The following is a 14,104-nucleotide window of genomic DNA, read 5'->3' as shown; positions in this document are numbered from 1 at the left end:
CACTTTTTTTCTTTAAAAAAATATACTTTTTTTTTTTCTCTCCTCAGCCCTTCATGGTTGCTGACTGGGCTCCCATCCAGTTTAAAAATGAGATTAAAGGACTCAAAATAATAGAGAAGAGGAAGGGAAAAAATGGCATGAGAGTTAGCAGTTGTTTGCACAAGAGATGGACACAACGCTACATGGAAGGATTAGCTAAATTAATTCCTTTCAGATTTTCAAGCATATTTACAGGCTGTCCAAGGAGCTATTAGTAGTTCTGCATAATAAAATGTAAGGCTTCTTTGGATTTTGGACTAGGAAGTAAGTAAACTTGTGTCGGTAATACTCTGAGATTTAAGCAGTGACACCGAACTATAGTTATCTATGACATGAATAGCTACAGGAGGTTTTTGTTTTCTGGATATATCCAATTCTTACTGCAGATGCTAATGAAGGTTTGCTCCCTGTGACCACGTCGAATAGAAGAAAATGAGGTGACATTAGAAAGTAAAAGGCACTTTTAGACATTAGAAAGTAAAAGGCACTTTAAGAGGAACATCTTTGTAGCTTGCTATCCTATGATTTTGAGAACAACATCTTTGCACCTTGCTACCCTAAGATTCTCCTTCCCTCTTTCTTCCTTCTCCCCTTAAATTAATAGTGCCCCAAGAAGTGAGTAACACCCCCAAGCCACTGGTTTGCCATCGCAAACAGGCATGCAGACACACACCAGCATGTAGCAACCGAAGGAACAGCCGCGGTGACCAAAGGCGAATCACATGCTGAGCCATTTGTGAGGCACAGGAGAGTCACTTCGGTTTCTTTAAAAAAAAAAAAAAAACCCAAGAATTTCTTTCAGAGCCAAATGTGAATAGCACATCTGGAAAAAAAAATTTGCACAATTCTCACAGCTAACAGACGTATTAGAGGAACCTCCTTCTACCTTCCACAGAACCCCTAGAAAAGCTTTTCCCAAGTCATGGCATACAAAAGACAGAGCGTCAGGGCATCCAATTCCAAAACATGCTTGAATTTCATCTCTTTCTCTCGGTACTGGCAATGAGGTTTGGACATGGGTTCTAGTCAGGCAGAATTTGGAAAATGATGACATTTTGCTGGAGTTACAAAGGTGCTGACAGGCAAATATTGAGAGATAACAGCAACAGATTGGATCTATCAATGTCCCAGTGGCTCCGCACAACTCATTTGCAGAAGTCACCTTTGAGGTCTGTACTGCAATTTTCAAGAGAATGTCTGAGCACGCAAAAAGGTGTGACTTTAAAAGTCAACACCAGCTTCAGTGAAGACCAGGACCAGAGGGTCCCCACTAACTTACAAAATAGCCCAGTTTGCCTCCTATTTAGCATGAAAGTACCCCTACCTCACCAAACTAGATTGGGCAAAGAGAATCAGGATCATCCAGCACCGTGGAGGGGGGACACGTCTCCCCAGCACACCAAGATGCACCCAAGGCACATGCTGAGTTTAACTGGGGAGGCAGGCATCAAGCTTATCTAGCAGGCACGGTCACAAGTCAATAATGTTCATTTTGCATTCAGTTAAATTCTAAGTAGCTTAATCAGAAAAGTCATCTGGAAAAAGTGGCAAATAACTTTATTCATTAAGAGCAAGCAGTCCTTAAAAAAGCTAATCAAAGTGAGCTGCTCTGAACTCGGATTGGCATATGCTCTTTCCTTAGCGGCACTGGTATTTACCAGCAGAGAGGATTTTCATGCCCCGAGTTTCTGCCATGCTCCCTTTGAGTCACTCTGACAATGAAAAGGAAACAAAAATATTATCAACAATTATTACCTGCATGTCACAGCCGTTGCTCGAGGCTCATATCAAGTCCCTACAGACACTCCCATGGGTGCACTACATGTGTCTAATGCGCCAAGTTGTGTCACACCGAAAAGCAATGTCATTATCTTCTTCTGTTCAAAAAAATCACATTTTTCTAGACAAAGTTTACAGCTAATGAAGAATAATTTGCTTTACTTTTCTTATGTGTAGATGCGTTTGTATAACTGCAACAATGTTTTCTACCCTGATAAAGAATGCATTGGCCTGCAAATGATCTGAGCCCACATCTGTCCTTGATGCCCATAACGCCAGAGTTCATTTCATTGAGGAACATAAGATTGGGCTGCCAAGTCCCCTCAATGCAATTACTATTTTTTCCCCCCACACATTCTGAAATCTCTGAAGCAGAAACTTTCTTTTTTTTTTTTTTTTTTCCAGTGGCTGTTCTGTGAAAAATCATCAACATCATGGGCAGGTTTCTTTTTGTGAGGAACAAACTGAAGATCAAGAAGATTCCGCACGACCACAGGTCTGTCTGGAACGAGTTCGCTGGTGGTTTGAGGCATTTTTGAGTGAGTTTATTATGAATCACTAAGCAAATATTGGTAACGTTCACTTGGGGTGAAATGTTTCCTGGAATATTTACACCCGTTCAAGATCCTCATCACTCCACAGGCTGTTTAACATACCACATGCTCAACTCCGCAGCCCTGTTTGTTCCGGTAGACACAATCCAAGTTTCACTTGTATTACAACACCAAAAAAAAAAATATTGTATAAATATAGTGAAGTTACAAGGGGCTAAAATCCCCCTTGAGTAATAAAACAAAAATCAGTGGCATTCAGGTGCTCCAAGGAACCGTCCTAGGGCATCACAAATAAAAGCATAGCCCACTGGTTTTGCTTGGCGAATAGAATCAAAACCAAAGGAACTGAGCCACTGAGGAAGGAAGCACGTATTTCAGAAGTTATTTCCAAGCTGCACTGCCATTAGAAGACTAAATCGGCTCCTTAGGTATATTGCTTTTTCATATGGCTGTATTTTGGCTTAGCCATTCATCCCTCAAATCAGGGGCAAGCCTTCTTGCAGAGAGAAGCAGCTACGCAGAAGCTGGGTCGAGAGCCTTTTCCCTCTGAAGCCAAGCATCACTGGTGGCATTATATACATACTTTAAGATGACATATCCAAAGACAGCAGTATCCCAATCCTATTCCATCTAGGATACCCAACCCAACGCTCAGCTACATACTTCATGAAGCCCTAGCTGAGACCTATGGAGTTGGAATTACTGTTTTTAAATCAATTTTATGGATTATGATTTATGCTTTCCAGAAAGCTTCCAAAGAACCTCATATTTATTGCTAAGAGATCTGAAAATGTAGGATAATTTGTGAAAATAGCTTTTACTGTTACCCAAGACAGTCAGGACCCAAGTGTCTGCTTGCAACTATACAGCTTCAGACACAGCATCCCCAGTCACCTTGGAACAAAAATTCTCCAGAGAAACAGTGCTTGCACTGATGTTGAAATCCACCATTTGCACTATCATAAACTAACTGAAAAACTGCAAAATGTGATGTAAGTGCACTGTTAAATCTTTGGATAGTCTGCACAGGTAAATGGTGCTCACTTCTACATGTTTAAGAACTTAAATTGAATACAACTAAGAAGCGTTCCTTGTGATATGGATCAAAGGAGATTTTAGTGGGAAAAAACACCTTTCCTGCCCTGCACACGGGATCTGAAAAACATTTCAACATTCGTTTAACAGGATTTTCACATGAAAATTCCCATTTTATGGAAATGCCCATTTTATGAAAATTCCCTGTTTCTGGTCACTGACTTCCAATTAATAAGCAGAAGGCTATTTGAATAAAGCATAGCACAGTGCTTTGTAAAGTAAAGCTGCTAATCTGATTTAGATTGTTTCATTTCCAGCTCCATGACTCTCCGTTTCCAGTCAGTGGCCTTGTTGAAGGCTACGTGTCCCCAAGTTCCTTGAGATATTTTTGTTGTCATAAATTTATATTAATAGCATTGATGCCAAGAGCCCGCTAACACTTCGATAACAGAAAGTACACATGAAATAAAGCAGATTTAAAAACCATCAAGACAATGCATTTTTCTCATTTATTCAAATCTTCTGCAGGAAGTAAACACTGAAAGATTTAAAAAAACTTCACACTGCAGTATGTACAGTTTTGTGACATCACATGAGGAAATTAATTTCTAATAAAAAAATGAGACCAGTTAGATAAATTACTGAAGACACATCACAATAAAACTGGTTGTGGTCAAATCCCGAATTCTTATGTATGGTAATGAAAATCAATATTCCTTTGTTTTACAGGGATGGAATAGTCCTGGTACAGTATTTCAATTACGCAAAATGGAGTCCTGAACTTACATGACTGATTATCGATGTACGAATACTTCATGTTTTAAAAGTAGGTTTGCATTTGTTTTCGTTTTTGTTTTTTGTTTTTTTTTTCCCCCCAGACCCTTTTGATTTGAAGCACATTCTTTCACAAAGCTAAAATACCACAGCAGAAGTCATGTCCAGAAGTGGAATACTGTTGTGTTTTGAACTGATCTGACTTGTTAAGACATTATTTTTTTTTTTGCCAACGCACAGATGCACAGGGTCCCCCATGCACTTTTCATGCAGCAGGTAATCACAACTTTAAATAAAAGTATTTTTCTATACATTCTTCCAGACTTGCAACTGTATACATACATGCAAAAGTTTTTAAACCTATGTGATCATATTTACACTTATACATGGAATATACATAACAAAAAAGATTAAAACATTTTTTTTTTCCTTTGCATTAGAACAATACAAAATATGTATTTTTCATTAAGGAAACCACTATTTACATCACCTTTTAAAAACCAATTTCAACATATTATAGGTGTAACAAGTCAATATATTTACATTATATATAAATATATATAATATATACTTACCAGTTTACTCCTCTGTAAGATGTGGCAGAGAACAAACTGGTAATATCATGTCACTGACGTCAATGAGAGCTGTAATACTTTCACCAACATTTAACGGGGAAAATTTAAACCATTCATTTCTTTCTTTTAAAAACATTTGTAAATTAAAAATTTAAAAACATTACTAAGAGTAAATGGCTAAGAAAAGTGAAAGTTATGGCTGAATTCCCTTTTGATCTCATAATGTTTACAAGCTTCTCAAACTGAGCCATCCGGTTACGTGGTACCAGTAGAGAAGCCCTCCAGCAAAACACCTCTGATTCTGTGGTCATGCGTTACCCCCCCATCGTTTCCTCAAACTTTGGCAGAGGAGACACTAGAAATCTGGTTCTCTCAGTCCTGCACGCTTTCCTCTGGAAAGAAAAGGCATATCTGCTTGGCAATGACCAGCCAATCCCCAAATCTAGGTAGGTTGGATCGCTCCACCACCACAGTGGGTGAAGCAGCACGAGCCTGTAAGTGCCCCCTCGAGCAAGGCACCGGGGCACTCTGCAACCCAACTGCTCCTGCTACTGCTCTAAGTGAGGTTAAAGTTGATTCAGGTACAAGTCCCAAGGGGATGCAATTACAATTTAAGTGTAGCAGACGCATCCCTAACTTCTTCACAGGGTGGAGGCAGCTTTCTCCCAGCAGTCTCAGCAGCTACAATCGGGATCTGATCTCCTCCCCTGGCTCCTCTGATGGTGAGATCACACAACAGCACCCATCAATCCTGCACCTCTTCACCTACACAGCCACTGCTGCCAACATCTGACAAGGCCCCGTTCTCCTCCAAGTCTATAGTCTAAAAGCCTAGCTGAAACTCCAGCCTTCTCCACTATCTTTGAAGCTTCCACTCCCCCAGACTGGGGAACCATACTGGGGACAGCCGAAATGCATAGCCTAGCAGTGAACGTCTACTGAACCGAGGAGACAGGAGTTGTTGAGACTACCAAGCATTGCTCAGATGACCTTGGTTTATCCTTCATCTATAGGAACCGGTGGAAATCAAGGATCTTTGAGTTGCTTGGGGAAACATGGCCAGCCCAAGCCTTCTGCTGGTGCAGAAAACCCAGATCCTGCACCCCCTTTTCTGATGGAAAAGTCCCCAAGGAAAACAACGGTGACCCCTTTCTATTCACCTACAAGATATATATATAAAAAAAAATGCTTAAAGAGCCTTTGGTCCTCAGGTTTAAAGGCTGTAAATGTGGCCAGGGCAGATTTTAAAGAAGACCTCTTTTCCCTAGGGAGGGGTAACAGCAGTGATACTGGAGAATTTCAGAGAGGAGACTGAAGCCCTCTTGGCAGCTGACTGCAGAGCTCTCCGGTGGCATGACCTACCCTGTCTCAAGGGCCTCACCGGTGCCTTACGTGCTGCTGGAGACTGCAACGCCCACAAGAGGTAAGATTCTTCCATGGACAGCAGGTCCTAAACTGAAGCTTTTGTGTATTAGAGTTTACTGACGTCTGTGAGAATGGTAATACCCTTTCATTAATATCACCTAAAAAGAAAGCTAATCATTAACTGGTCAAGCTGTTAACGTTTTAACTTAAATGTTTTATAAAATTTTAAAAACTAAACGTTCAAAAGTATATATTATAACAATAGACTACCATAGAATAAATACATAGGTAAGCACACTCCTAGACTCCAATATTACTTTTTGTTAGGGTTAGACTCTCCTCCCTACTTTTCATCTCAACTTTGTTTTGACGAATTTTTTCCAACCAGATTATTCCACATCCATCCAAGCTGCATTTTTCTGTGGAGCCCTTCAAGTAAATTATAGCCCTGTATTTACTCTGGGGACCATCTATTATTCTATATTGTATATATTTCCTAGCTATATACATGCTGTTTCAAGAAAAATAATCAATTAAGACTTTAAGAGACATTTAATGGATGGAACAAATACCATCTTTTTAATATTTCTGCTGGGTTGACTCATATAAAAAGAATTCAGTTCCACTGTCAATCCAAAATATACTTTATCTCGTTAATGATTATTCTATGAGACATCTGAATTGTCATTGGGCCACTTATAAATGCAATATTAAAGACAAACAAAATTTTATTTTTATATTATACTTCAGACAATGACATTTAAAATGATATTAGATTTGTGTGAAGGTTTTAAAATATAAATCTTCTTTGTACAGCCCATTAATATATTACGCTTCACCCAAGTAACATAAAAATATATCTTTAAATCGCTCTGTTATTTCTCATATAAACCAGGGGGAATGTTTTATATCGGATACTGCCAAATATTTGTGTTCCCTACATGAAGGTATCCCCCAGAGGGGTAAAACAGAATAGTGGTGCATTTTCCAGCTGGCAGCCAGGAGAAGTCCCTGTCAGTAGGGACTGCACTGGAAAGAGGGGAAACTGATCCCAGGCAGGGGGTGGAGGACAAGAGGGGGACAACAGCTCGCTCTGTTTTGGCAAGCCAGCCATCTGGGAAAAGGATCTCCAAAACCAAACCTGAAAGGAAAAGAGCAAAATGCCCCATCTCTCCTCTCTGCTATGCATCCATGAGATGGACAGAAACAGCAGTTTTGTCATGCCATCGGCTCTCAATGGCGAAAATTGTCAAAATTAAAGCAGAGCGTAGCTTTCATTACCTGTGCAAGCCAACTACTTAGCTGTTTGCTGATGGGATAGGGGATTATCAGTGAAATTATAGGCTACACAGAACATATTTTTTTTTTCAGGGGAGTAAAAAGTTCAGCAAAACTTACAGTTGCCAATAATGCATATAATTTAGAAGACCTGGATTTTGTCCTCCTCCTCCTCCCCCACGAGAAATAAGGGCGGCAAATGGAGTTAACACTGGCAGTGTTAACAGGGAAGCAGAGCCACGTGCCTCTTCCCCAGCCAGCAATTCTTTTAAGGTGCCTCAGCTTTGACCGCAATTTTCAGCTACTCCCATCTCAGGCTGGTATTGCCAGATGTTACAAATCACAGCACAGGTGGGGATTGAGGGAAAGGGCAGAGCAGGATTTCTCAGACGTGTCCCACTATCCATTACAGAACATGACAAAACCACAATTTTATCCTCAGTGCAACCTGAAAAATTATTCTAAAACCAGGTTTTCTGCAGTGAAAGGGTGGTGCATCAAATCACGCATCAGCTGTTCAGAGAGTAATAAATATTGGCAGAATATGGATTCTTTTCCCTGGCTGTAGGAAGAGGCCAACACATTTTTCATTAAAATCCTATCCCATCTTTGAGTGGAAGCCTGATGTGCTGCTTTAGCACAGTTGGTATTCTACTGCAGGGGAAGCAGGATGACACTAAAGACACAATTTGCTCATCTGCTTCGCAAACTTTCTACTATTTTCCTCACCAAATATATCTACTAAGCTTTCTTAATGGCACTACTCCAAGAGGCATTTTGGCTTTCCCCTTTTAAGCAGGGAAGTGACAGGAATGCGCCGTTAAGACGACTCATGCAGTACTTGCATGGCCTATGAAAATCAGCCTTTTGTATAAAACCCTAGAAAAACCCCTTAATCGTAACTAGTAACTCACAACTATGGCTAAGGATTCTGAGGAAGGCATTTGTCAAGAGCAGGGCAAGGAAGAAAAATAGATTTTACACCACTATTCTGGCAGGACCACAAACAAGATTTAAAAATAACAATAAAAATTTTGGAAGCACTAAAAAATACATTTCAGTGCATTTCAATTATTAACACTGACAGAGGTTTTCCAATATGACGAGCTAATACCTTGGACGGACTGCTCCATTTCTTAAAAGTTATTCTTAAAATTTCACAAAACATATTAAACATTCAAAAAAAAAAAAGTACACTGTCTCTATGCTCAGGCTTCCAAAAAATAAGGATTATTTTACAGGGAGGGAGGAAACGCAGCATTACCACCACCTAGGCTGTACACTTTATGTTATACCAAAAACTTGCAGATCCAAATAAGACTCTGATCAAAGAGTACTCATAACTTAATCTGATGCATACAGAAATGTCTTGTACAGATTACAACCTTTCTAGTTTCCTTGTGACAATCTATTGTAAAGCAAATTTTATCTACATGTATTTTAAATAACATCACCAGAAAAATAAAAAGTTTATCAAATGAAAACATGTTTCAATTAGACCATGCTTCTCTAAAATCATGCTCAATTTATACAGTAGTCAAGTTCATACTCATTTTTTTCTCTCTCTTTTTTTTTTTTTAAACAAAGATTCAAAACCAGTGATTGTAAACTCATTGAGGAGGCTGTAGTTTATTCTGGCTCTTTTTTGATTGTTAGCACTTTTTCCAGAAGTCCATGCGCTTCTCCATTCACACCATGTTGATGAGAGGTCTTACTCCCCATATGGCTGTTGTAAGGGCTTCTTAAGTTACTAAAAGGAGTTTTAAGCTCTGCATCGGATGTCAACTCCTCTTTGATTGTAACATGAGTTGAACTATCAGTAAATGAAGGTTCATTCCAGATTTCTTTGTCATGTGCTTCTTGGCTACTAACAGAGTTGCCGCCTTTCTGTAACATGTAGTACAATATTGGATTGGTTTTGGTCAGTCTCGGAGAGTCTTTTTCATAATCACTCTTGTCCATACCTGTGATCACCCATCTGATGGGCCCTTTTTCACTGGGCACGGGACACATGCTAAACTGGTCGGACTCAAGTCTAGATACTGTACTTCCCATATGTTCAGGGAAGGGGGAACCAGCAGGACTTTTGACTGCTAAGGGATACTGAAATGTTCTATGGTCTACACAATTGTTCTGCTGCACGGGGCTTCCCATCAGTGTACCTACTGAAGAAATGCTGAATTCAGGTTTATTAATTGTTGCACTGGTTTTGTTTCCTTTTTTCTTGCCCTCTGTTAGTATGTTATTCCTATGTTGTGACAGATCTCTCTCACAGTTTTCTGAGAGAAGCAGCTGTTTCAACACATTAAAGCCTTTACTATCTCTAGACCAACTCCTATTTTCACTTTCGTTATTCAAGCCATGACTTACAGCGTATTTAAATTCAGCATCACTTCTGCTGAATTTCAGTTCTTGCTGGTTCAGCAAAGGCCCATACAGTGCCTCGGTAGGGGAAGCATGATTGTTTGCAGCATCAGACACATTACTTTTCATCTTTTTTAAGGGACTTTCCAAAGGCTCAGCATGAAGCTTCCTCTTCTTCGGTACTGTGCAAAGACTCTTTGATTCAAGGTGTGTCAGGTCATTGTTTCGGTGACTCCTGTCCAGCTCATCTGCAGGGTAACTGTCTTGACTCTGTCTCAGCAACCGACTTAGCAGGCCGTTTTTGGAAAAAGAGAAATCTTGAGGTGAAAGAGGCTCAGATTTCAACTCCTCAGACGCTGGAGAAGCAGCTGTGTTTCTCTGCAGTGAATGGGCAAACCCTTGAAATTTGTTACCCTTGCACTCTCTCACTTGTTGTGCATTTGAATTATAAGGAACATTTGATTCTTCAGTCGGTTCAGTTTTTATTTTCACCGTCAATATTTGCTCATTCAAAGCCTTATCTGTCTGTTCTGGAGAACTTTCATCTCTTAAAAGCATCCTCTCTTTCTTTTCACTTTTACCTTTATTGGGAGTTCCGAGAAGCAGCTGAAGGACAGTGCGCCTTTCAAGGAGATTTTCTATTTCTGAACCTGGAAGTCCTTGTTCAGCGGGTGCAGGCTGACAACTGAATATTTTGCTATTTTCTTCGTGCGTACTCAATTTATTCGTAAGCAGAGGGCTGTTCAATCTATCAATCAAGCCTACAGGTTTATCTGTGCTCCCCGCTAGCAGCTGTTTGCCGGCTCTTTGTTCTTCACTTGACATGGCAGTCTGCATGCCGCACTGAGCGAGGTTCTGCAACAGCTTGCTGGCGCTGAAAGCCGAGGAGTTCTGGGGACTATCGTTCCTGTTCAGCTTGGCTCCTTGAATTTCTTTGCTTTTAGAAAGGTCTATCAAATGTTTAGAGGCGGGGTTCACCAGCCTGTCTGGCTGGATGCTGCAGGCATACGGTGGCGAGCTACGCTTGATGGCTAACGATTGGTGAGAGAGATTTATAGGAGAGTCTGCTTTTGTAGAAGCCAGCAAAGGTGGAGTGCTTAACGGAGTCATTCGATTTGCACTGGGACTGTCAGTAACAGGAGTCCTTTTACCAGTCTGTACAGTGAATTTTGCCACATCAGCCGCACTGTGTGGTCCCTGAGGGTCATTACTCTTGTCTACCTTTTCTTCACTCTTATGCCCAAGTAACAGCTGAAGCAGTGTTACTTTCTGGTGGGGATTCAGCTTCGAAGCCTTCGGAGTGTCTTTGTCTTCCTTGTTCTCCGGAGAGGAAACTTTGGGATCCCAGTTGTGAAGCAAGGACTGAGTCAGGTTATCCAGTGATGCAGGCGGACCTGCATCTGGTTTATCTGTCCTCTGTTTAAAGGATAAGTCTATAGGAAGACAGTTAGAATGGGAGCTTTCATCATCACTGCTGTCATCTGTAAAACTAGGGTTGTTGTCTGAATACTCATCAATAGTTGTTGGTGTGCTGCTGTCTTCAAAAATGCTGGCTCTCTCACTCTGTTCGTGCCTTTTTACATGTTTGGTGGTATCCTGGCTTTTCAGGAGATGCAAGAGCAAACTGTTGCTGGGGCAGGTTTTCAGGTTGCTCCTTTCCAAAGTATTTTTGTATCCCACATTTTTGGCAGGTGAATGCATGACTCCCACCGAGCTCTGAAACGGTGCCATATTGCTTTTGCTAGATACAGTTTTGGTTGATGATCCTGTTTGACCATTGAGATGGCTTGTCATTCCTTTTGCTAAACCAAATTGGCCAATATCTTTCTGAGCACTTTCTTGTAATCTGGCCATAGCGGCAAGTCTCTCGCTTGCTATTTGATTTGCATTTTGTGCTTTTAAAGCATGTTCCCTGGAGTACTGCTGCAAGTGAGCTTCACTTGAAAGGAGTAAAGCTAGCTGGCTGCATGCTACGCTGGGCTTCGGCGAGGCAGCAGGACTAGATCGTTTCTCTACCATGCTTGCAACAGCTTGCAACCTTGCAGCACATGACAGTGGCTCATTTATCACTTTAGGTCCACTCTGCACCGCATGAGGAGATTCTATAAACCTCTCCTTAGGCAGGTTCTTTGTTATATCAGGCAGGCTGTTGTCCAGCTTCTGATCTTTTGCTTTGCTCTTCTTCAGTAGAGTCTTCAGGTGACTGGATGCGACACCGTAGCACCTTAAATCTTTCTCCACTTGTAAAGAATCATGGCTAAGGGAATACCCTTGCTCCTTAAGGCTCTGCCTAATCTGCTGTGACAGAGCAACACTCTGCAGCCTAGAGCTGAATGACTGAAGCAAAGAGGCAAGTAATGTGCTATCCTGTTTGCCTTTAGGCACATTTTCAACCATGCCAGCTAACAAAGCTTCCTTTTTTCCATCTAAATCCACAATGGAATCAGACAACCGCCTTCTCTTTGCTGCATTCCAGTCTTCAGAAGACTGCAACAGTCTTGCTTTTTTGAGGTGCAGCATGCCAGATCCCTGATATGTTTTTGTGTTAAGAACTGGACCATTACTTTGACAGCTGGGAAATATATTTCCAGAAATCTTAAAGTTTTGATCCTCTCCACTATGCCCAGTAGACTTTTTGTCAACTGCAGTACCTGAGCCTCCTGCTGCTTGATGCATTAGTAATCCTTCTAGGTAAGTTAGAACAACAGAATCCTGGTGCATCTCAGAGCCAAGCTCTTCTCCATGAGTCATGTTCAATAAAAGTTTCCAAAAGGGCTCTGGTTCTATTTACTTTAAAGACTAGTTTTGCTGTAGCTAAATCGAGATGCAGAGTTAAGAAATAACGGGTAAGTGTCTATAGTGTTTTCTCACAGACTTTCAGAAACAATACAAAAACGTCATATTCCAAGCAGGCTTCTTCCAGTGTATACTGTTTGATGACCCAGGCTTCCAACCATATCAATCTGCTGGTATCTCCAATATTTCTGAAAGATGTCTAGGAGGAGCACTCAAAACGCGGTTCCACAGTAACAAAGTTCCATTAAGTATTTGCCGCCTTCTTTCTCCAGGAAGTCAGCTTGTTTTTCATCTTTTTCCATCTCCACCAAGTACACAAAATTCCTAAGTGAAAAAAACAAAAGAACAAAACAAAAAACAAGTGGTCAAGAAAGAAAAGACTTAGGATAAGATCTAATTGCATAAGACTACTTTTTTCCCCTTTTCTTTTTTTAAAAAAAAAGACCCACACATAATCTTAGACAGATATTCAGGATACACAAGCAATAACCACATTCCAGAATAAATTGAAAGTCAAGTAATGGCCAAAGTACCTGGTAACTAATTTAAAGAACTTGTGAAAACAGTTCTGAGACACAATATTTTATACAAAAATCAAGCTTAACTACCCTAAGTATAGCTACTACAAATGTTCATGGAATTTCTTTATCCTACAGCTGAAAATAAGGAATAGCAGCCATGAAAGGAAAAATCTTAAAACACTCTAAATATAGTTTTTAAAAATTACATTTGATATTATTTTACATCATCAAAAAGCATCAACCTTTCTTCTTATTATGTAAATACACAGGACATGCAAGCTATTTCTCTAAAAGAGAATTAATGGGAAAAGACATGCCTAAAGTCAGTGTTCAGGTTCATGTTGAATCTCTTTTCAAATAACAGAAGAGGCAGTATCATATGAGTAAGTTTTTGCGTGGCAGGTAGATGACATCACTAAAAGTAGAACCCAAATTGCCACTGCTGCCCAGGACTATCTAGTAATGCAAAATCTAGTATGATAGCACAACAGGGAAGAAATCTGTTGTTCTTACAGCTCCCAACTAACAGAAGTCATTAGAAGTCATGTGATAGGAGTGGTGAAAAGGGTGTTTATGTTCCTGATAAAATATAAAACCTGACATAAAAATCACCCCTTTGCTGGAAGATTTTTACCTTTACATTCTTTCCATGTATTATACATATAACGGTAAAAAAAACCCAAAACGACTACCCAGGTCTTCCTTGAAGTTTTGTTATTTTCAAAGAACTCCTTGCATGAGGCAGCGTGCTATAAAAAGCTGTTTGAAAAAGCACAACAATGGCGCTTATGCTTAATGCATCTCTTCAGTTTCAGTTGTATCACTGGTCAATGATAACGTGAACAGTTCAGACAGTCAACACAGTTCAATATTGAGATCATTACACCACACATGCCTATTCCTTCACCCATTCAGTCCTAAATGGGCATAAATATTCAACACAAGCAAAGTTAAGTGTCTTTCCACATGTCTAACTCTGCAATTTCCTTTCACAGACTAAAAGCCCATTGAAAACTTGTATTTA

The 14,104-nt window shown here is 40.2% G+C and overlaps 1 protein-coding gene across 2 annotated transcripts in view; it reads right to left on the bottom strand.

Annotated features, from left to right (window-relative positions):
- Positions 1-3,882: 3,882 nt before the first annotated feature.
- NRIP1 (nuclear receptor interacting protein 1) overlaps positions 3,883-14,104 on the bottom strand; it is an 89,739-nt gene continuing 79,517 nt past the window's right edge. For both annotated transcript variants that reach the window (XM_014938169.1, XM_014938170.1), the window contains one exon: positions 3,883-12,883. In XM_014938169.1, coding sequence (XP_014793655.1) covers positions 9,029-12,514 — 3,486 coding nt within the window. In that variant the 5' untranslated portion in view covers positions 12,515-12,883 and the 3' untranslated portion in view covers positions 3,883-9,028. The remainder of the gene's footprint in view (positions 12,884-14,104) is intronic.

Source organism: Calidris pugnax, unplaced genomic scaffold, assembly GCF_001431845.1.
Source record: "Calidris pugnax isolate Ruff unplaced genomic scaffold, ASM143184v1 scaffold25, whole genome shotgun sequence".
Classification (NCBI taxonomy): domain Eukaryota; kingdom Metazoa; phylum Chordata; class Aves; order Charadriiformes; family Scolopacidae; genus Calidris; species Calidris pugnax.
This window is presented reverse-complemented; position numbering and strand designations above follow the sequence as displayed.